This window comes from Sus scrofa, chromosome 13 (assembly GCF_000003025.6).
Source record: "Sus scrofa isolate TJ Tabasco breed Duroc chromosome 13, Sscrofa11.1, whole genome shotgun sequence".
Lineage (NCBI taxonomy): Eukaryota > Metazoa > Chordata > Mammalia > Artiodactyla > Suidae > Sus > Sus scrofa.
In genome coordinates this window covers 79,092,578-79,116,770 of record NC_010455.5, presented here as the reverse complement: position 1 = coordinate 79,116,770, position 24,193 = coordinate 79,092,578, and the positions used below count along the sequence as shown (strand labels likewise).

Sequence of the window (24,193 nt, the reverse complement as noted above, 5' to 3'; positions counted from 1 at the left end):
CCAGAAGTTTTATAGCTCTCCATTTTATATTTATGTCTACGAACTGTTTTGAGTTAATTTCATGAAAGGTGTAAGGTTTGTGTCCATATTTATTTATTTACTTGCAAGTGGATGTCCAATTATTCAGCACCATTTCAGGCAAAAGACCGTTCTTTCTACATTGACTTTCCTTTGCCCCTTTGTCAAAGATCAGTTGACTACATTTGCACAGTTCTATTTTTACACTTTTTATTCTCTTCCATTGATCTATGTATCTATTTTTTCACTAGAAGGCTGCCCTGCTTATTGTAGCTTTATGGTAATTCTTGAAGTCTGGTAGTGTCAGTTATCCAACTTTGTTATTCTTCTTCAGCATTGTGTTGGCTCTTCTGGGTCTCTTACCTCTTCATATAAACTCTAGAATCCGTTTGTTGACATCCACAAAATAGCTTGCTGGAATTTTGATTGGAATTATGTTTAATCTATTGATCATATTGGCAAAAACTGATGTGTTAACAAAATATTGATTCTTCCTATCCTCACACATGGAATATCTCTCTGTTTATTTAAATCTTTCAGATTTCTTTCATCAGCTATTATTGACTTCTGGTTTAATTCCATTGTGGTCTGAGAACATAACCTGTATGACTTCTATTCTTTTAAATTGGTTAGGATACGTTTTACCATCTGGAATGTGGCCTTTCTCGATGAATGTTCCATGTGAACTTAAGAAGGATCTGTATTCTGTACTTGTTAGAGGAAGTACAGCATAAATGTTGATTAGATCAAGTTGATTGATGTTATTGCTCAGTTCAACTTTTTCCTTGCTCATTATCTGCCTGCCCTATTTACTCATTTCTTTTCTTTTCTTTTCTTTTTTTTTTTGTCTTTTTGCCTTTTTCTAGGGCCGCTCCCGTGGCATATGAAGGTTCCCAGGCTAGGGGTCTAACCGGAGTGGTAGCCACCAGCCTACGCCACAGCCATAGCAACACGGGATACGAGCCGTGTCTGCAACCACAGCTCAAAGCAATGCCAGATCCTTAACCCACTGAGCAAGGCCAGGGATTGAACCTGCAACCTCATGGTTCCTGGTCAGATTCGTAAACCACTGCGCCATGACAGGAACTCCCCCTATTTATTCATTTCTTAAAGATACGGGGTTGAAATCTTCAATTATAATAGTGGGTTTGTTTTTTTTTTTTTTCTTTGCATTTCTATCAGTTTTTGTCTCAGTATTTTGATGCTCTGTTGATAAGTACATACACAGTTAAGTATTGTTATGTCTTCCCGGAGAACTGACGTCTTTAACATTACGTAATGCCCTCTCTTCATCCTTGATAAATTTCCTTGTTCTAAAGTCTCATTGCCTGAAGTTAATATAGCTACTCCAGCTTTCTTTTGATTACTGTTAGCATGGCATAGCTTTCTCCACTTCTTTACTTTTAACTCTGTCTTTAAAACAAAACAAAACAAAGCAAAAAAACACACACCTTTTAAATCTGTTTTATATTTAAAGTGGATTTCTTGGAGTTCCCGTCATGGCTCAGTGCTTAACACACTCAACTAGCATCCATGAGGACGTGGGTTCCATCCCTGGCCTTGCTCAGTGGGTTAAGGATCTGGCGTTGCCTTGAGCTGGGTGTGAGTCGAAGATGTGGCTCGGATCTGGCGTTTCTGTGTCTGTGGTGTAGGCCGGAGGCTGCAGCTCCAATTCGACCCATAGCCTGGGAACCTCCATATGCCAAGGGTGTGACCCTAAAAGACAAAAAAAAAAAAAAAAAAGTGGATTTCTTATAGACAACACACACTTGGGTCTTTTTTTTAAATTTCCCTAGCAATTTCTGTCTTTTAATTGGTATTGATCATTTGTACCACATTTGCAACTGTTTTCTATTTGCTCCACTTTACTTTCATACTGAATTTGGAATTTGTAATTTTGTATTCTTTGTCTTAAAGAGAACCTCTTCAGATTCCTCAAAACCTGGAGCCATCCCTGCCCAGCATGTATTAAGTAACAATAGAAATGCTGTATGCCAGTCCTGGTGGGGCAGAAGAGATGCAGGAATTCGAGAATGCCCCTGTACAGTACATGAATGCAGCAGGTCTTTGCCTGGTGTGTCCAAATGTCTCAGACACAGACAAACACTTCAGTCAATGAAAGCATTCCCACAGTCCAATTCTGACAGCAAGGGGCGGGACTCCTTCCTGCCTTTCCATTGGGCCCAGAGTGGGCGTGGCTTATGTGTACTCTTGTTTATTACCCGGTAGCCTTAGCACTGCGCTTTGTTGCCATGACGACCGTGGCTGGGTTGCTGCAGAGTCTGCTGGAAACTCTCGCTGCAGGTTGAGGACCGGTACCTGTTTGCAGTGGCTTAGTTCCCCAGGAATAAATTAGAACAGCACCACAAGGTTCAAAAATTGGCCTTTTTCCGCTAGAATTCCCCTGCGGACGCTGTGATGCCTGACAGGCCCCTGAACTCACGCGCCCCTTGGCCAGCTCCAGGGTGGGGAAGGGGCTCCTCAAATCTGCCTGGGGGCAGCAAGCTCCGCTTCTCCCATGGGTGGGGGGGTTCATTTTGCATCGTTGCGTTTCTTTGCTGCCACTCATAATTAACTTAAAGGGGAGGGTGGTAAGGGGCTTTGTCTGAAGGAGGTTTTTGGCTTGCTGATCCACACAGCGTTTTCTCAATAGATTGCTGCCAAATGGTCTGAGCCCTCAGTAACAGAGCTTCTGTCTTTGCAGAGCCATGGGTAGCAAGAAGAAAGAAATTGCCCTGCAGGTAAGCCTCAAAGGGGAGCTTGCTTTCAGCATTTGATATAGGATTGGTTCGGGGTGAGGGTGAAGAGAATGATGCGGAGTGATATAAAAATGATACTCTGCTGGTAGTATGTGACAGACTGTGTTCTTGAACTTGAATATTGCACCTTTATGTCTTAAAGAGAAAAAAACTTATATTGGACCTCTAGTAATGACAGATATTTTGTGCACTTAAATATAAGAAAACATAAACTTGGGTATAAGTTGTTTATGCTTATAGTGTTTATGCAACTATAAAACCAAAACATGAATTAAAATAAAACTCTCCTGCTCTTCAGCACAGGGAACTATACCCAGTCACTGGTGACAGAACATGATGGAGGATAATGTAAGAAAAAGGATGTATGTATATGTGTAACTGGGTCACTTTTCTGTACAGCAGAAATTGACTGAACACTGTAAATCTACCATAATTTAAAACTTTTTTTTTTTTGTCTTTTGTCTTTTTTGTTGTTGTTGTTGTTGTTGTTGTTGCTATTTCTTGGGCCGCTCCCGCGGCATATGGAGGTTCCCAGGCTAGGGGTTGAATCGGAGCTGGAGCCACCGGCCTACGCCAGAGCCACAGCAACGCGGGATCCGAGCCGCGTCTGCAACCTACACCACAGCTCACGGCAACGCGGGATCGTTAACCCACTGAGCAAGGGCAGGGACCGAACCCGAAACCTCATGGTTCCTAGTCGGATTCGTTAACCACTGCGCCACGACGGGAACTCCTAAAACATTTTTTAAAATAAAACAAGAAACCAAGAAAATATGAATTGGTATAATTCAATGTGACATATTTTTGTTGAGGTATAATTACAGCTTGCTGAGAGAGTATGGTATAGGTTCTTTGAGTTCAGGCATGTGTCTGTAGCTATGCTCTCTCTGGAGCCCCAGTTCTCCCCTCCACAACTCTCAAAAATCATTTGTTTATTCAAGAAATATGTTTTGCTACACTTTCAACTATAAGATGCCTTACTTCATTTGGGCCTGTGACGAGTGACTCCATAAGCCAGCATCTGCTTTCTGTTTATTTACTTTTTTTTTTTTTTTGGCCCTGGACAATAAGTAGTGGTTTGTTCTAAAGTGATGGTAAGAACATGCAAGCATGGGCCCCGGAACTGAGTGGGAGGGCTTTATCGTAAGATCATCTGGATGATGTGTAATGGGGGACCTTTCAAATTAAACTTTAAAATGTCTCATAGTCAGTTCAGCCCACCAGAATCCAGGCGCCTCTCGGAGAGTAGAGTGGCAGTCATCTTGAGGCACCTGGTTCTCCTTTATTGTTCTCTGTGGCACCAGCATTTTACATGTGAATTTCAAAAGCCTAGTGATTTTTAAAAGGAAGAAAGCAATGCTAGTCTAAGGTAGCATGCAGGGGGTGGAGGTGGACAGGGAAGGGAAAGTTTTGGACTGAAAGTCCAAAGACCTAATGTAGGTTTTGACTCTTCTCTTAGCCAACTCTGGGACTTTAGATAAAGCACATAACCTCCCTGGGCTCTAGCTTGCCCATCTGCAGAATGAGGATGTTGGGTGTTTGATCCCCAAGGACCTTCCAGCATCGACATTCTCGCACTCTAGAGTTATGAAACCTTTGCTCCAGCTATAGTCTGTCTGTTAATCGAGTCTAAGCACCTGGTCCTACCACTTGTTGCTGTGAATGATTCCCTCAACCTCTCCAAATCTCCCTGTTCTTATGTAAACAGGAGAGAGAATACATAACCAGAATTGATGTGATGAGACTCTTTTAGACATTTCCAGGCTGGTCTGAGTGCTGTCTGTGGTGGCTCTAAGATTTTTGCCTCATATGATTATCTTTTCATGTGTCTATGTTTCACATCCCCTTTGAGAATAATAACATTTTTCACCAAATTTTTTTTCACACATACTCCCCAGAGCTCTGAGTTCATTGTGGACTCAAAGTAAGTGTTCCCATTGGCTGAGGGAGGAGGGGGTGGCTATTCGCTGTGGCATCTGTGTAATTGTTGCCTCTTTACCAGGTCAAGGTCAATTCTTTTTTTTTTTTTTTTAAGTATAGTTGATTTACAATGTTATGCCAATTTCTGCTGTATGGTGAAGTTCTAAGCAATCCAATTAATTCCAACCAATCGAACCAGTTCCAACTAATATAACCAGTTCCAACCAAGCCAAGCATTTCCAGCTAATTCAACCAGTTCCAACCTATCCAACAAGTTCTAACCAATCTAGTTAATTTCAACCAATTCAAAGATGCACATCCTACGTTTGGAGAAAGCACCAAACATACCTAAACTAAGGGACAGTCTACAAAATAACCCTCTCATAGTCTTCACAATTGTCAAGGACATGAAAAATCAAAGAATGCCTGAAGAACTATTACAGACTAAAAGAGACTAAAGAGACTTGACAAATCTGGCACATGATTCTGTTTAGATCCTTTGCTATTCAGGACACCAAGGGTGACGGGTAAAACTTGAATGGAGTCAGGGGATTAGATAGTAATAATATGTCTTTCTTTCTTTTTTTGTCTTTTTAGGGCCACACCCAAGGCATATGGAAGTTCCCAGGCTAGGAGTCAAATTGGAGCCGAAGCCGCTGGCCTATACCACGGCCACGGTAACTTGGGATCCGAGCTTTATCTGCGACCTACACCATGGCTCACAACAATGCCGGATCCTTAACCCGCTGAGCAAGGCCAGGGATTAAACCTGCATCCTCATGGATGCTAGTCAGATTCTCTTCCACTGAGCCATGATGGGAACTGCCGTGTTTATTTCTTGCCTTTGATGATTATGTGAATAAGTAGAATCAGGTATTTAGGGATAATGGGAAATCGGGTTAGTAATTTACTTTCAAATAATTCAAGAAAAATTTCTTTACCCTGTACTTGCAAATTTTCTGTAAGTTTGAAATTGTTTTTAAATAAAAACATTGCATAAAAATATATACTATTAATAACGTACTATGTATAATATATAATATGTATTTCTTTGATTTTCATTTCTGATATAAACCAGAATATTCTGTGGGTAGATAAGAGAAAAATGTGAAGAAATGGAAATAAATTCAACTGTAAATTATTTATGATGTGGATGTTTAACAGAAGATGTGCAAAACATACACAAAGAAAACTATAAAACATTGCTGAGAAAAATTAAGGAAGGTTTACTAAATGTTAGGAAACATTATGTTCATGTCGTGGATTGGAAGACTCAATCTTGTTTTCAGTTTTATTCCAAATCTATCTGTAGATTCAATGCAATACCATTTTTAAAAATGGCAGAAATTGAGAAGCTGGTTCTAAAATGTATATGGAAATGCAAAGAGCCTAGCCTAGCCAAAACGATCTCGAAAAAGAACAGATGTGGAAGCCTCACGCTGCCTGATTCCAAGACTTATTATTAAGCTACAGTAATCAAAATAGTATGGTACTGGCATAAGAATAGATAAATAGGTCAATGAAACAGAATAGAGTCCAAAATAAACCCATACTTACGCAATCAGGTGGTTTTCAACAAAGGTGTCTAAGCAATTTAACGGAGAAATAAAGTTTTTGTTTGTTTGTTTTTATTTTTTTGCCACACCTGTGGCATGTGGACATTCCGGGCCAGGGATCAAAGCTACACCACAGCAGGAACCCTGGTTGCTACACTGACAACACCAGCTCCTTAACCTGCTGCACCACCAGGGGAACTTCGGGAAACACATTTTTTCAACACCTTTTAGAGAAAGAACTATGCATCCACATGGGGAAAAAAAATTAACCCCAACCCTTCCCTCACAATATAGACAAAAATTAATTTCAAATGGATCACAGACTTGAATGAGTAAGCTTGAATTACAAAGCTTCTAGGGAATTTCCATTGTGGCTCAGCGGAAATGAATCTCACTGGTATCCATGAGGAGCAAGGTTCGATCCCTGGCCTCACTCAGTGGGCCAAGTATCCAGCGTTGCCATGAACTATGCTGTAGGTCGCAGATGTGGCTCAGATCCCAAGTTGCTGTGGCTGTGGTGTAGGCCAGCAGCTACAGCTCTGATTCAACCTCTAGCCTGGGAACCTCCATATGCCAAGGGTGAAGCCCTAAAAAGTCAACAAAGACAAAAAAAACAAAAAACAAGAGTGTTCATACATCTTTAGTACCAAGAACCCCCAAACTATCTATCAAGCAGATTATGGTGCTGTTGTACAATGGAACATACTCAGGAATAAAAGTGAACAAACCACCAACAAGCAACTACCCAGGTGAATCCCCAAAATATGCTGAGAAAAAGAGGCCAGGACAAAATCAGACATGCTGTGTTATTTCATTTATATAGTTTTAGAATAGGCAAAATGAATCTATTATGGACAGAAAGCAGATCAATTTTTTTTTGTTTGTTTGTTTTTTGTTTTTGGCCACCATAGCAGTAACTGAGTCATAGCAATGACAACACCAGATCCTTAACCCACTGAGCCACCAGGGAACTCCCAGATTAGTGTTTACCTGGGGCGAAGAGTGGAAAGCGACTAGGAGGAGACCCAAGAGAACTTTCTGGGGTGATAGAAATGTGTATTGTGATGGGGGTGTGGTTACCTGGGTGTATGCATTTATCAAAACTCAGTGTATCTCACTGTATGTAATTTATAGCTCCATACAATGCACAAAAGACAAAAAAATGAATTTTTTTTCTGTACATACAGATAAATATCAAAACGTAATGTTGAGGAGTTCCCATTGTGGCACAGCATTGCCGTGAGCTGTGGTGTAGGTCGCAGATGCAGCTCGGATCCCACATTGCTGTGGCTGTGGCGCAGGCTGGCAGCCGCAGCTCTGATTCAGCCCCTAGCCTGGGGACCTCCATATGCCACAGGGGCAGCCCCCCCCCCAAAAAAAGTAATGTTGAGTGAAAGCACAAACTGCAAATGGATATCTACAGTATGATACTGTTTATGCACATTTACACACACAAAACAATTTTATATACTGTTTTTGGATAAGTAACAAGTAAAAATTATTTTTTTAAAATGAGATTTTCTTAGAATAGTGGTTATTTTTGGGATGGAGGCAAGAGGAGAGAGAGAAGGAGAAAAGAAAGATGGGGAAAGAGAGCAGCTGTATTTTAATTATTTATTTTGAGAAAGAGATGATAGATAGATAATCTGGAGCAAATACATACAACTGTCTCTCCATCAGTGCACTCAGTAAGATGTCATTTGATCATTTGTTCCTCTTTGATGCTAGGTCAACATCAGCACCAAGGAACTTTGGGAGGAAATGCTCAGTTCCAAAGGACTCACTGGTAATTTCATTTTTAAACCCATCTTTTTCAAAATTGCTAAATAACATACTAAACTACGAAGAGGAAAGTGGCAAAGAGCATCATTTCCCTGTAACCTTGAGTGTCATAAATAAAGAACCAGGTAATTTCTTTGTATATATACATATCCAATTTGAACATCTGGTAGTTCAGCTCAGGAGACTAGTCAGTAGCACCAGATGACAGGGTGCCCTTGCTTTAATGTCTGTTTAGTCATCCTCAAGCTTGTTGGGTGTTATGGGACAGGAACCCCTTCTAACTACATGAAGCACAAACAGGGAAGATACTGAAAGGAATATGGGCTCTATCGGAACTCAAGGGCTGGAAGGAAAGCCAGGCAGCCCAAGAGAGAGGAACCAGGGACTGCATGGTCGTTAGGAAACAGCACGGCCACTGTCACTGGGCCCCGTGGCCCTGTCCTCCTTCTATCAATTCTCTATTGCCAAGCAACTATTTACCCCAAAACTTAGTGGTTTATAGCACCATGCACTTATCATTCCACATTTTTTGTGGGTCTGGAATCCAGGTGTTGCTTAGCTGAGTGCCTCTGGCTTGAGGTCTCCCACCAGACTGCAGCTCAGGAGTCAGAGAGGCAAATGTCAAGGCTCAACTTAGAACTGAATTTGCTTCTAAGCGTGGTCATGTGGCTCTGGCAGATCTTAGAAGGTCACCTCCAAGTTCATCCTGTGGCTATTGGCAGGACCTTGGTCATTGCTAATTATTGGCCAGAGACATCAATTTCTTGCTATTCATTTCTCCATAAGGCTACTCACAATATGGTAAGTTTTTTTCCCAGAGCAGGGTGGAAAGAAGGGAGGAAGGAGAGGAGGAAGAGAGAGAAAAAAAAAAGAGAGAGAGAAGAGAGAAAGTGAAAGCCACAACATTTTTGTAACCTAATCTCAAAAGGGACATCCCATGACTTTTGCCCTATTCTACTTGTTAGAAGCACCCGTCCAGCTGCACTCAGGGAAGAGGATTACACAAAGGCAGGAATCCCAGGAGGCAGAACTCACGGGTGGCATCTTAGATGCTGTCCAGAACAGCCTGCTCCCTGACTCTTCCTTTCTTTGCTTCTTTTCCTCTAGATACTCCTGGGCTCCGTTTGGATCTGGGTCTGCTCAGTGGTCTCTATAAATACACCTGCTCAGTCAGCTTGTATCTGCTCTTATCTCTCCCTCTCCAGCCACCCCCATGATTTTAGTACTCAAGCCCCCTCCCCTTCCCTCTCTCAAGACTCGATTTGTCTCTCCAGCCCCTTCACCCACTGTTCCCCGAGGTGTGTCTCAAACCTGTTTTCCGAACATGCCACACGTTTCCCCACTTCTTCACTTGTGCCCATGCTGTTCCTACTACCTGGAGTACCATGGCCCCATCACAATCAGTAGAGATTATTCTCATTCCCAGGTCTCTAAAGCAGCCTCTATGGATGAAGTCTTTCCTGAACCTCTGCGTGGTCACTTCCACCTGGAGTCCTGAGGGCATTTGGGGGTGGGACTCTGTGTCACCCCCCTAGCACACACCTAGCTTGGTGTGGTCCCTGTGGGGGTGGTACTCCATGCCTTCCCCTAGATGCTAAACACAGGGTCACCATCTTTTTCATCTCCCTCTGGAGCAGACATGTCCAGGCCCAGACGGAGCAGGTACTTAACAAATGTGGTTGCATTGATCCAGTACGTGGGTGTGAGCCTGGCCACACTCTACTACCTGAGGAATTACAAAGCTTTTATGATGGTGCCAGGTGGTAACTGTTTTGTCCAAGTGTCTTGTCTGTGCAACTAGAACATGGCTCCAGGGTGAAACAAGAATGAAGACTTCTATTTCTTTAACCACAGTAAGAAAACTACCAGCTTATCACTTTTTGGGAATTTGCTATGTTCCAGGTATCCTACAGGATCATATCTGACATCTATTGAGTGTGGGCTCTTTATCGAGTCCTGCTCTAAGCATAACAGGAGGGAATTATGTGGACGGAAAGCATCAGGCAATCTCCAGGGAGAGGTGCCTTTCCCTCTTCCTAGAGCTGACAGAAATTTGATTCCGAAGGCAGCCACCATCTTGGAACTATTGCCTTCTGCTGGCTCACTTCCATCTGCCTTCAAACATCAAACGTATGTTCAGATTTAAACACTCACACACACACACACCTTTTCATTTTCTCTGCCATTTCTTTCCTTTTTTATTCTACTTTTTTTTTCCTTTTTAGGGCTAGGGGTTGAATTGGAGTTGCAGCTGCCAGCCTACGCCACAGCCATGGCAACACTGGATCCAAGCCGCATCTTCAACATACACTGCCGCAGCTCACCTCAGAGCTAGATCCTTAACCCTCTGAGCAAGGCCAGGAATTGAATCCGCATCCTCATGGATATTAGTTAGGTTCTTAACACGCTGAGCCACAAAGGGAACTCCTACCATTCCTTTCCTTTCCTTTCCTTTTTGCTTCATGTCTTTTTGCTCCATGCCTTTCAGAGTCAATATCTTCACACACTCCCTCCCCAGTCCACAATCCCCTGTCCCCCATAACCCTGGGAAGTGTGCCTTTGTCCCCACCACTCCTTAGAGAGCCAGGGAGTGCAAGAGGAGATGGGAAGCTGGTACAAATGACTGGGCTGACCTAGCAATGCAAATTCTGCACAGATATCAGTAGCTAACTGGATCCCATTTTTTTCCACTGGGGCTTGAACCTGCTGTTCTTGGTGGGCCTGGATACAGGGTCCTCTAAGTCTTCAAGGATTTTTTCCTGGCATGACCCAAAATGCCTTTCTCTCGCATTACTGTGGCCTACTGAGACCTCCAAATCCCTCCACTGTGAAGCTGTTTTCCTCAAAGAAGCCCAGAGCTTTATCGTCCACTGGATGCTGAGGAGCCCCAGTGCCCTCTCTCTTTCCCCCACTGGTGTCTGGTTGCCTTTGGGAGAACTTGCCTTAGACCTTCTTTTTTTTTTTTTTTTTTTTTTTTTTTTTTGTCTTTTTGCTATTTCTTTGGGGCCGCTCCCATGGCATATGGAGGTTCCCAGGCTAGGGGTCCAATCGGAGCTGTAGCCACTAGCCTACACCAGAGCCACAGCAACTCGGGATCCAAGCCACGTCTGCAATCTACACCACAGCTCATGGCAACGCCGGATCGTTAACCCACTGAGCAAGGGCAGGGACCGAACCCACAACCTCATGGTTCCTAGTCGGATTCGTTAACCACTGCGCCACGACGGGAACTCCTAGACCTTCTGATTGGTACTGAAATTGCAGCAATTTTCTCCCTCCCCCCAACACTCACTCCCTGCCTCCACATTGGTCTCTCTGCTGGGCTCAAAGGTGGGGTCCTTCTCATACCTACAGAGGACTGGCACCCTCAGTCTTTCCACTACCATTTCTAAGTCTCAGGGATTCCTTGGTTCCTTTCCTGCCCTCGACACTTCCACCCCTGCGCCTGGCTTCCTCATCCCTCCCAACCCCAGCCTGGTTTTCACTTTCTCTACGAAACTATATTGCTTGGCTGAACTAACCAGTACTCTTGAATTTGAGCATCTTCTCTCCTGGAGTAGTTGAAAGAGCATGGCTATGGCATCCAACAAACCTCGGTCCAAAACTTGGCTCTACTGCTTGAGAATTTTTATTTATTTTTCAGCCTTGGGTTGGTTATGACATTCCTCATTTCTATGGTAGGATAATGACACCTATCTCCCTGGATTTTTTAAGAGAAAAGCAAAGGGTAGGACTTCCTTGGTGGCCTAGAGGCTTAAGGATCTGGTGTTGGAATTCCCATTATGGCTCAGAGGGTTACAAACCCAACTATGAGAATGAGAATGAGGTTTGATCCCTGGCCTTGATCGGTGGGTTAAGGATCTGGCATTGCTGTGGTGTAGGTCAAAGATGCAGCTTGGATCTGGTGTGGCTTTGGCTGCAGCTCCAATTCGACCCCCAGTCCAGGAACTTCCATATGCTGCAGGTACAGTAAGTAAAAAGCAAAAAAAAAAAAAAAAAAAAAAAAAAGGATCTTCTGTTGTCACTGGAGTGGCTTGGGTCACTGCTGTGGCATGAGTTCCATTCCAGGCCCAGGAACCTCCACATACTGTATGTGTGGCCAAAAAGGAAAAAAAGGAAGGAAAAATGCAGGTGTCTTCTTGTTGCTCAGTAAATATCAGCTCCCTCTCCTTTCTAAAACTTCCTGTGATTCCTTGTTGCCTAGTACATTAGGATGGAACTCCTCAAACTCACATTCCCCACTCCTCCAGGGACTTCTGCTACCACTTCCTGAAGCCCAATTCCGGCAGCCCTAAGCTCCCCCTACCAAGCTTCCCAGCAGGGCCTCCCTCTCTGCCCATCCAAGCCCAGAAGTGCTCAGTGCCCAGTGCAAGCGGCCCCTTCCATGGGAAGCCTCCTTCCCTGAGTCCTACAGTACAGAGTTAAGACAGTGCTGCCAGAGTCTGTGCTAATTTTAATGATAATTTGTATCTTTTGAAAATTTTTTATTTTGTCTTTTTAGGGCCGCATTTGTGGCCTATGGAAGTTCCCAGGCTAGGGGTTGAATCAGAGCTGTACCCACTGGCCCACGCCACAGCCACAGCAACACAAGATCCAAGCCACATCTGTGACCCACACTGCAATTCATGGCAATGCCAGATCCTTAACCCACTGAGTGCGACCTGGGATTGAACCCACATCCTCATGGATCCTAGTCGGGTTCATTACTGCTGAGCCATGATGGGAACTCCTCATGTTTTATTAACAGTTCTCACATCATGAGGGAGTTCCTGTCGGGGCTCAGCAGAAACGAATCCAACTAGTATCCATGAGGATGTGGGTTTGATCCCTGGCCTCATTCAGTGGACTGGGTATCCAGTGTTGCCATGAGCTTCGGTGTAGGTTGCAGATGTGGCTCAGATCTGACGTTGCTGTGACATGGCTAGGATCTGACATTGCTGTGGCTGTGGTGTAGGCCAGGAGCTACAGCTCTGATTCAACCCCTAGCCTGGGAACCTCCATAGCCTGCAAGTGCGGCCCTAAAAAGCAAACAAAAACAAAAACAAAAACAAAACCCCCAAAATAAAACCAGTTCTCACATCTTGTGAAAGATTTGAAACATGAATCTTCAAAAAATAAAATCACAAATTGTGTGCTAATTAAAATTGGCCAGATTGATAGTTGATAATGTAAAGGACCCATGTTAAGTAGTTTTCCATCATATTTACTTCACTGTGTTTAGAATTGGAAACACTGGGTTCAGAAGAATGAAGGAAAGCTCTGAGTCCATGCTCACTCATACTCTGCTGAGCTAATCCATCGCTTTAACCATAAACTACCCCTGCCAACATGTCCATCAGAGGAGCCGGGATATAAGGGTGTCAGTTTTGCCTGATGTGGTGAGTGCCGGTGCCCGCTGAGCACTCCTGCGTCTTGGTTCCCCGCAGTTGTCGACGTCTACCAAGGCTGGTGTGGCCCCTGCAAGCCCGTGGTGAGCCTCTTCCAGAAGATGAGGATCGAGGCCGGCCTGGACCTTCTGCATTTTGCATTAGTAAGAGTCTCTCTCAGCAGAGTGTTGCACCACATGGTTAAAAATGAAAAATTTAAAAACAGGAACAGGAAGTTTGAGGGGCCCTTTTCAGATCATTGTGGATTTTTTGCTGATATCAGTTTCTCTAGAGGAGGATTCCTCCCCACCCAGCCTCGCGACAGTCCCTGTGGGCATGGGCTGCGCCTGATGCTGGGGCTGGGGAAGGCAGGAGGTGATCCAAGGTCAAAGCGCCTTCTTGGCTCCTGGACACCATGAACCCTGACATCACTTCCAGAGCACAGGGCTTAAGATTTCTGTCCTCTGCTCTCTAAAGGGGAACTTTCAGCAAATGTTTACTTGGGTCTGTGCACGAAACGGGAATCAATTCCAGCAAAGTGTGTGCAGGAGGTGCTCACGGGAAGCCGTCTGGTGCACAGGCCTTGACCGGACCTGGGGGCGGAGCTCGAGGACCTTCCTCTGTCATTGGCACTTACAGCAGATGGAGCAGATGTGGGGTGTTAGCAGCGGAGCTCCCTTGATCCGGAGCAGGAGAAACCATCATTTTCTCCTTATTTTATTCCTCGAAAAATTGCTCTGGCAACAATTTTTACCGAAATGTCAACAGAACAGTTGTAAAGATTCTGTTTATTTATTTTTGTCTTTTTAGAGCCACACCTGCAGCATATGGAGGTTCCCAGGCTAGGGGTTGAATTGGAGCTGCAGCTGCTGGCCTATACCACAGCCACAGCAACTCAGGATCCAAGCCGCATCTGCGACCTACACCACAGCTCACGGTAACGCTAGATCCATAACCCACTGAGCAAGGCCAGGGATCGAACCCATGTCCTCATGGATACTAATGGGATTCATTGCCATTGAGCCACAAAGGAACACCAAGATTCTGCTTAGATTAGATGGAGCAGCGTGAGAGTGAGCCAGGGCTCCACCTGGGGAGGGTGGTCACTGTGTCTGTGATGTGTAATGTGTGTGTGTGCATGTGCGTGGTGTGTGATGTGGTGTGTGTTATGTATAATGTATGTGTGTGGTGTACATGATGTGTAGATGTGTATGTGATATGTGGGGTGTGTGGCATTGTATGTGTGTGGTGTATGTGATGTATGGATATGTGTGTGTGGATGTGTCTGTGTGATGTGTCATGTATACATGTGGCATGTGGATGTGGCATGTGTTATGTATGTGGTGTGACGCGGCGTGTGTTTTGTGTAATGTATGTGTGGTGTGTGTGGTATATGTGTACATGTGAGGAAGTGTATGGGTGGTATAGAAGTGTGTGTATGTGTTTGTGTGTGGTGTGGTATATGTGCTATATGTATATGCATGTGAGTCATTGTTCCTTGCAGGTCTCCCACCACCCTGCCCCCGCACCCTCAGTGCCCCAGGGCCCTGCTGACAGCTTCTTTCCTTCAGGCGGAGGCAGATTGTCTTGATGTCCTCGAAAAATACCGAGGGAGGTGTGAGCCCACCTTTCTGTTTTATGCAGTAAGTACACCTTCGGTCTGGAACTACCTCATGGCTGCACATGAGTCAGCTGGACGCCTCTCGCTGGCATTAATCCTCACCCGGAGTCACCCAGAGGCCTCACTGATCCAGGCCAGTGTTGCTGTTTTCTTCCTGACTCTATGGCTTTGTCCTTAACCATGGCCAGGCAAGCAGGCCTGGGAGGTGGCCAGGGACTTGGGGGACACAGCTCGAGGGCGGGGCTCCACCAACCAGGGAAAGAATAGGACCCACTCAGAGGCTGGTGCTCCTGGCCCACGAATACTCTTGACTGAGCTCAGTGCGGAGGGCCCCACCCTCTGCTCCACAGAGGGGACCTTTCAGCAAACACTCCTTCACAGGTGCATTCATTCACCTTCCCTTGATGGTAAGATGTGAAGATATGTTGATGTAAAGTCAGAAGGGGGAGGATCGATTGATTGACAGCCAGGTGGTTCAGTATTTGAAAGATGATCCAGCTGTCTTTGGCTGTGACATCCATGCTGGGCTCCAGGCCCCAGAGGGCTCACTGCCTCACACCTGCCCCTCCTGACCTGGTCCAGCTCCTCACTGCACAGTCAGGGAAATGGGTGTCTGCCCACCGGGGTCAGGGTTGTTTTGTCTGGAAACCTTCAGGCTCCTGCCCTCAGCACAGCTGGTAGTACAAGTTGGAAGCTTAAGATAAAACATATTTGAGCTTCCACTCTCAGGAGGGAGACTGCAGGTACTGCAGGAACCTGGAGGGGGAGGGAGGGAGAGCCGGAAGCATTGAGATGCACGTGCCCCCAGCCTAACCGGCATCAGAGCCAGAATCACAGAACTGGATCGCTCCCCCATTGATTTGCCTGCTTGAGCCCAGAGTATGCGGGATTAAAGCATGAACTATAATCAGCTGTGTGGCAGCTCATCGCAATCACACAGTGGTGGCCTCTGAGGCGGGATGGAAAGGGAAGGAGGACCCAGTGCGTGATGGGAATGTCTATGAGTGACAGGCACGCAGACTTCTGAAAAAGTAAAAGCAGGAGATTCCTGTTCATCGGGAAGACCACCTCCACCGAGAAGTCTTCCCTGACCAACCCCAATAGAGCTGGGAATTGATTCTTGGCTCCAATCCCAAGTACCCGTATTAAAGCAACGGTCTTACTCTCTTGTCATTGTTTCTCGGATGTGACCACCTCTCTCCCCACTCACTGAGGGTGGTGACTATGTCTCTTCCTCTTCCGTGTTTAGATTTTGGCTTCTGTCTTGGTGTTTGGCATAGCCAGGGCTTGGTTGATACTTGTTGGCTGAAGGAGCCGAGAGGAGGCCACACTTAGTCATTCACAACCCACGTCACCCTGGTCTTCCCCCGGATAACACCCCCTCCACTGCCCTGAAGGAAGTTTTGAAGGGAAGGGCATAAGTAGGAGGCAGAGAAGTGATTGGAGGCTGCGGGCCTGGGGTCCGTGGACCCCCGCCTTGGGCATGGGCCTAAACAAAGCTCTTGGACACTGGTTGCCTCTGGAAAGAGGTTGACACCATGAGGTCTGAGCAGCCCCCCTGTGCTGTATTCTAGGGAGGAGAGCTGGTGGCGGTGGTGAGAGGAGCGAACGCCCCACTGCTACAGAAAACCATTCGAGACCAGTTGGAGGCTGAGAAGAGGGTGCTGGCTGAAGGCGGGGAACGGAGAGTGGTAAGCAGCCAGCTCACAAGAGGCTCCCAGGCCAGGCCAGCAAGTTCCCCCATTGCCCCACCAACATCCTCACGGTCTGAGGACAGCTGCACTAAATGACTGCCCTGGCTGGGGGCCCTCTGAAGGCTTGGCAATGCCCACTAGGACGCCTTCTTTGAAAAAGTCCTTCCCTGCATCCAGAACAGTGTAATGTCTTTTATCCATTTCCCTTTCATCTTCACTTCATCTCTTTTTGCTTTTTAGGGCCACACCTGCAGCATTTGGAGGTTTCCAGGCTAGTGGTCGAATCGGAGCTGTAGCTGCTGGCCTACATTGTAGCCACAGCAGTGCCAGATCAGAGCCACATCTGTGACTTACACCACAGCTCACAGAATGCCGGATCCTTGACCCACTGAGCGAGGCCAGGGATCGAACCCTTGTCCTCATGGATCCTAGTTGTGTTTGTTACTGCTGAACCACAATAGGAACTCCCTCCATTTCATCTCTTAATAGGGCTTCTGGAAGCCTGACAATGAATTCAGAAATGAATTCAGAGTGGTAAGCGGGGAGTTCCCGTCGTGGCGCAGTGGTTAATGAATCCAACTAGGAACCATGAGGTTGCGGGTTTGGTCCCTGCCCTTGCTCAGTGGGTTAACGATCCGGCGTTGCCGTGAGCTGCGGTGTAGGTTGCAGACGCGGCTTGGATCCCGAGTTGCTGTGGCTCTGGCGTAGGCCAGCGACTACAGCTCCGATTCGACCCCTAGCCTGGGAACCTCCATATGCCGCGGGAGCGGCCCAAGAAATAGCAAAAAGACAAAAAAAAAAAAAAAAAAAAGAGTGGTAAGCGGCCAGCTCACAAGAGGCTCCCAGGCCAGGCCAGCAAGTTCCCCCACTGCCCCACCAATGTCCTCACTGTCTGAGGAATTCTGACAATGAATTCAGAAATGAAAATAAGGTTACAAAACCAGTAGTGGAAAGGAGGAGTCAGCCTCAGAGTGAAATCTCTCCCTGTGACCCGCCCTTTTCTCACATTCCTGAGTTTTACTTGTGAATCCTAGAGGGTTTGTTTCTTTCATTGGAAATTAAGTTCTGGGAGTTCCTGCTATGGTGCAGTGGGTAAAGGATCTGACTGCAGCAACTCAGGTTGCTGTGGAGGCAAGAATTTGATCTCTGGCCTGGGAATTTCCATATGCTGTGGGTGCAGCCAAAAAAAAAAAAAAAGTTGTTAGGCATTAAGTTCCCTCATTACCATGAGGGACCAGCATCGCTTGTGATTTGGGTAAATTATTTCCACAACAACACAGACAGTAACTTTTTTTCACAAATAATTGGCAGCCTTTGACAATTGACACACCTTAGGTGGAAAGTATTTCCTGGTGCTCTGAGCAGCTGTCAAACGAGCCTTACATGGTTCTGTGTTCTCTGTTTAAGTTTTCACATTCAATTCCAAATAGCAAAGCCCTGTTTTTATAGAATGGATGAGAATTAAATCATATCCCCCCCCAAAAAAAAAAACTGGTAATTTTTCCCCAAGAAGAAAAATCACAAATGCTTGTGCCCCTCTGTGGATAAATAATCTCTTTCTTTCCTACTTCCCTTTGAACTGGAGTCAATGCTTCTTATTTACTTGCATTTCAACCCTTTCTTTGTTTTCCGGCCAACTCTCTCTTCCATCTCTCTTTTTCCTTAGTTTCTACTTGAAGCTCACCTTAGTTTCTACTTGAAGCTCATGCAAACAGGCAGAATCTAAACCTTAAGATCAGCATGAGTTTTCTTGTCTTCAAAGGCTCTCACCCTCCCCCACCATTGTCCAGCTACACAAAAGGATCTTAAGTTTCCAAGACTGAAAAAGAATATATATATTTTTTGTCTTTTTACCATTTTTTGGACTGCTCCCACGGCATATGGAGGTTCCCAGGTTAGGAGTCCAATCAGAGCTGTAGCCGCTGGCCTACACCACAGCTCACAGCAATGCAGGATCCTTAACCCACTGAGCAAGGCCAGGGATGGAACCTGCAACCTCATGGTTCCTAGTCAGATTCGTTAACCACTGAGTCACCACGAGAACTCCCAAGACTGAAAATCTTGACCCTCTTCTTTCTCTCTGCATTTGGGACCTTTCGTTTTTTTTTTTTTTTTTTTTTTTTTTGGCCTCTGTTGGTTTTTGAAGGTCTCTGTGGAATTGCAATTAGCTAACTACTTTCTGTCCATGACCAACTTGTACTAGATTAAGGATGAGGCTCTTTCTGATGAAAACGACTGCTTTTCCCACGGGAAGGATGATGGTGACAATGAGGACGTGGGTGAGTATAGAACCAACAAGCAAGGCCAAGGGCCAGAGCAGACTTGGATTTTAAGTGGTTTTTTTTTAAATGTATGAATAAGCAGTTTATTGAGCAATCTGAACTTTGGGAAGAGAACCCATAAAATGCTTTGTCTCCAATCACCTGGCTTTAGACATACTGTGTCAAGTCTCCCTCCTGCCCTTTAATGGCATCTTGGGCACCTTTCACACATTTCTGATGTTTAGATGCAACAAGTGTGACTTTCATGGCAATGACTGGGCCTCAGGGAAGGCTCCCTTAATAAGATCGAGGGTCGTGATGCTATACGGTAGAATAATGATACTGGTGTGTCCTTAGCCCTTATTTGAGCTACAGAGCTTGAGTTTGTTTCTCGCACCTTTGTTTTGAAGTGTTAGAAGGTCAGCTGTACTGAACCCCTTCCCGCCCCACAGCCCTGCACCCTGTTCCCTTTATGCCCCAAGTATCAACTCACCGGTTTCACACTCCCGAGCATTGATTGCCATTCTTCCTGAACCTTTAAGATGAGACGAGCACCTTGACCTGACAGTGTAAAGAGGAACCACAGGTTAGAGAGGCCGTTGCTGGCAAGGTGGCTCTTGATGGTCCCCGAGACACTAGGGAAAATGGGGATTCAGCTCAGCAACCAAGATGGAGAGAGCAGGAGGTTTTGATCACTGCCTGAAAGAGGCTGCTTATTCACGTGGATGACAAGAGCTTCTGAGTTTGATTCTAATGAGGGAAGAGGAGCAGTTTAGGAGAGCAAGAAACTTCAAGTGTGAAAAGAAAATCAGGCTTCTGCAGGAAACACTTGTTGTCTCCTTTTGGAACTACCTCCTCTTTCTTCCCTCCCTGTTATTTCCAACCAAATCAAGTCTCTCTACCTAGGAAACTATGCAAAAACTGGCTCTTGCCTTTAGCCTTTCTGAACCTGGTCCACACTCCTTGGGGCACCCTCTCCTTGGCCCTTGCCCACCTGCTGCTCACCACGGGCTCCAGTGACCTTCTTAGTGTCAAATCCAATGGGAAGTTTCCAGTCATAGCCTCTGGCATCCTCTGTGGGCTTGGCTGACATCCACAGTGTCTTCCTACTCAAAGTCCTCTTCTCATCCGGTATCTGAGATCTCTCACTCTTTCTCATTCTCCTTCCTCTCTGCAGCCTCCCCTCCCTTGGCTTCTTTTCTTTACTTTTTTTTTTTTTTTTTTGGTCTTTTTAGGGCCTCACCCTCAGCATATGGAGGTTCCCAGGCTAGGGGTTGAATCGGAGCTGCAGCTGCTGGCCTATACCACAGCCACAGCCACACCAAGATCCAAGCTGTGTCTGTGACCTACACCACAGCTCATGGCAATGCCGGATCCTTAACCCACTGAGCGAGGCCAGGGATTGAACCTGCGTTCTCACAGATACTAGTCAGATTCGTTTCTGCTGAGCCACGATGAGAAACTCCCCTTGGCCCCTTTCTTTTTCTCCCTTTTCAGGCTGGAGTTCCTGGGGCCCCTGCTCTGACATAATAGGTCAATTTATAAGGGAATTTATTGTAAGAGTCCCTGAAAGTCCAAGTGTTTATAGGATGTTAGCAACAGTACTCACAGAAAGATTGGCTACTCAAAATGATTCACACTTTTGTGGCCCACGTTTTTTAGATTTTCAGAGTTGGACGCCCTCTTCGAAAGCAGATATGGTCATATTTCATTGCAACACCACTGATGTAAAAGTTGAGAAAACAGGCCATAAGGGATACAGTCTGTGGAGCAAGTGGGTAGCTCACCAAGGCCAAGTCCACACAAATAGGAGCCTTGACAGGGGTGGATTCCACAGCAGCAGATCAGGGCCACATGGCACCTCCCTCATCACCACAGCTTCTTGGACCTAAGGACACTGCCGAAGGCCAGCCAGCCAGCAGACTGGCCAGTGAGCTCTGACTCCTGCCCAGGCTCCAAACAATGAGCTGACCGATTTTCAGGAGAATATGAACAGAGAGAGAAGAGACCAAAGGTGCACTCTGGTAGGATGTGCTGGCCCTGGACAGTCACATACACAGTCTATGGCAGTTAGAGGCGAAGAGACAGAGCAGGTGACAGGAAGGGACAAGAGTGGCCCAGCCTGCATTGCCTCTGCTCCAGCTCTGCTCCCATCCTGGGCTGACTCTCCATTGTTTCTGAGTTTTCCTTCCTGAGTCATGTTTGATCTCTGTCCCCATCTTTGTTCCCTCTTCCATCCTCTCAACCCTCTCTCCCAGGTTCCTGTCCCTTACATGTCTCGGTCCTTTGCAGCCAGGCTGAGGTTGGGGTCTGGAATCAGAGCCCTGCACCCAGCAGAGTCCAGGTCTATAGGGGCCCTGCCAAGAGGCCAGGTGGTGGGGGTGCTGTGTGCGGGGCTGCAGGATCCCAGCAAAGGGCCTCCCAAGAGCCTCCTGTGAGCCCAGCATGAGCACCACCCCTGCTTGTTGCAGTGTCCTCAGAAAAGGCCTGCACCTTGGCAATCATTAAACCAGATGCCGTGGTCCACGGGAAAACAGATGAGATTATCATGAAGGTAAGAGAGACAACCTTACCTTTCAGGCTATCCTCATGTCTGGTCTGGTGGAAAAACAGGGGTGCAGCATCAGCGTCATGTAGCAGTGTCCTAGGGGAAAAGAAGGCTGCTAAGGCATTTTAATTAAAATTGCATTTAAGTAAATTAAAAATTTTAAATCAAATTGGGACGATGAAGGTCACCACTGCTTTTAATGTGGCCTTTTGTATCATCTTTTACTTTCAACACATTGAAATGTGAATTTGGGCTTGCTTTACCCTTTCAGAATGCGGGTGTGTGTGTGTGTGTGTGTGTGTGTATTTTTTCTTCCTACAGATCCAGGAAGCTGGGTTTGACCTTTTAGCAAACGAAGAGAGAACCATGACAGAAGCAGAAATGCGACTCTTCTACCAACACAGAGCTGGAGAGGTCAGCTCTTCTGCTTCCCTTTGTCTAACACACTCCCATTTCTTTCTTCTTTTCCATCATGTTTACAGATTGCGATCAGTTTGGGAGAGAAGAGAGTATTATGACCAACAAGAGTATGAACAGCAACTGGGCCGTGAACTTGCTCTCAGAATAATGAATATAGGCTGTATCAGGGGAAGGGTCTTTGGTCAGCAAGGCTGAGCATTTAACTCTAACTTAAGTAATGAAATAAGGAGTATTTCATTGGAGGGTTACTCCCTGACTCCCAGCACTGAAGAAAGAGAATTGAAGGGGTTGAGTAAGAGATGTGGGGAGAGGGAACAAGACAGTTGCAAGGATTTCTGGAGCAAAACCTTATGGAGGGTCACTTCGGGTGTTGCCACCGGGTGATGCAGATCCAACCACTTTCCATCCGCCTCTGCTTCTGACTCACCCGCTTGGGAGGGAGGGTCTCACTGACGCAGCTGGAGCAGTGAGGCAGGTGTGGGGAGGGGTGGACATGCATTGTGGAGGCAGCCTGGCTAGGGCCAAGTGAAAATGGAAAGAGCAGCTCCCCCAGGGAGGCCTGAGTATGGCCACTTGAGGAAGGGGGAAGGGCTGCAAGGCACTGCAAAATAAGTCTCAACTGCGTCCCACCCCCAGTTATCCAATATCCACATGATTTCCATATATGTGGTCTTCTAAATGCCCCTAGCTAACTTGTTAAAATCTCACGTTCAGTCCCAAATCGGTCAACTGAAAGACTCATCTTCCTGCCTTGAACTTATACCTGGGTTCTCTGAGTGTGATGGGGCATACCTTCCCTGGGGCTCTCCACGGGCTTGCTGGCTGGTGGCAAGGCCACCTCCTCCCCCATCCTGTGTGTGGGCCAGGCCCTCAGACACTCCACAGGCCCTGGGGCCCCCACCCTGGTTCACTCTTTTCCTTCCCTGTGCTAGGAGGCATTTGAGAAGCTGGTACACCACATGTGCAGTGGACCAAGCCACCTCCTGATCCTCACCAGGACTGAGGGCGCTGAGGATGTGGTCACTGCCTGGCAAAACCTCATGGGGCCCTGTGACCCTGATGTGGCAAGAAGGGAGCAGCCTGACAGGTGATGTCACTAGCTGTGGTCCTTTCATCCAACTCAAAAGCTAGCTGGGAGCCCTGCCTGAGGTTCAGCCTAGAATTATAGACGACAGAGAAGGCTCTCTGACAGCCATAAAGCTCCCTCTTTATACATCTGGGGAGTCTGTGACCTCTCTGTTATGTATCTGAGGAGACTCTGACCTTCTCCTGGTCTGATCCAGCCCCCAGCCCTTCACTGGCTGCCTATTTGCTCCCTCCTCCTCCTTCTGAAGCCTGCTGCTTGAGCCAGTCCTCCCTGTTCTCTCTGCAGCCAGAGGGTCCGGTGGTGTGGTCGCAGAGCCACCTGCAACACTTGCCCAGGAAATACAGATTCCAGAGCCCCACCTAGGCCTGCCAATTCAGAGACTCTGGGTGAGGACTAGGAATTGGTACTCTAGACCCAGCTCCCCCACCACCTGCAACCCCTACCCAAGGTCCTGAAGTCCCTTAGAGTCTGAGGTCCCTAGACTCAGAGCACCCTGCTCTATGCAGTACACTAGGCTGCCTTGGTCTGCTCCCTCACCCCATGTGAATATTTAGCACCACCAATGCCAAATCCACCATGTCTTGCCTTTGAAGCCAAGAGAGGCCTAGCCAACAGGAAAGAAATTAGCAAGAGGGAGTTTCCGTTTTGGCTCATTGGGTTAAGATTCTGACCAGTATACAAAAGGATGTGGGTTCGATCCCTGGCTTTGCTCAGTGGGTTAAGGATCTGGAATTACCATGAGCTGTGGCATGGGTCGCAGATGCAGCTTGGATCCCATACTGCTGTGGCTGTGGTGTAGGCAGCTGTAGCTCTAATTTGACCCCTAGCCTGGGACCGTCCATATGCCTCATAGCCTGAGAACTTCCATATGCCGCAGGTGCAGCCCTATAAAGAGATGAAAGACAAAAGAAAGGAAGAACCAAAGAGGGAGGGAGGAAGAAAGAAAGAAAAGAAAAATGAAAAAAAGAAAAATTAGTGAGAGACTAAGAAACTGCAGTTGTACCTTGTAGTTGTAGGGGGCTGGGAACACCCACATATGAGGTAGCCTGGGCTGGTGAAAGATGGCTCAGGGTTGAGATCTTCGGTTTTCTGACCCCCAGTTCTCCTCTGTAAAATGTAGGTATGAGCACCTATCATGGGAGGCTGTCGAGTGTTGTGGTG

At 46.4% G+C, this 24,193-nt stretch overlaps 1 protein-coding gene across 9 annotated transcripts in view; it reads left to right on the top strand.

Moving 5' to 3' along the window:
- Positions 1,812–24,193, top strand: part of NME9 (NME/NM23 family member 9) — a 31,356-nt gene continuing 8,974 nt past the window's right edge. For 2 of the 9 annotated variants that reach the window (XR_002337695.1, XM_021069509.1), the window contains exons 1-9: positions 1,813–2,388; positions 2,723–2,759; positions 7,982–8,039; positions 13,462–13,565; positions 14,973–15,155; positions 16,597–16,713; positions 18,920–18,995; positions 21,449–21,531; positions 21,847–21,939. Coding sequence is in view for 8 of the 9 variants with exons in the window: in XM_021069509.1 (XP_020925168.1) it covers positions 2,727–2,759; positions 7,982–8,039; positions 13,462–13,565; positions 14,973–15,155; positions 16,597–16,713; positions 18,920–18,995; positions 21,449–21,531; positions 21,847–21,939 (747 nt within the window). In the remaining variant the exon portion in view is untranslated. Of the gene's footprint in view, positions 2,389–2,722; positions 2,760–7,981; positions 8,040–10,243; positions 10,426–13,461; positions 13,566–14,972; positions 15,156–16,596; positions 16,714–18,919; positions 18,996–21,448; positions 21,532–21,846; positions 21,940–22,877; positions 23,033–23,317; positions 23,419–24,193 lie in introns of those variants that run through there. The other 7 variants (XM_021069503.1, XM_021069505.1, XM_021069506.1 and 4 more) reach the window with 7 other exon arrangements.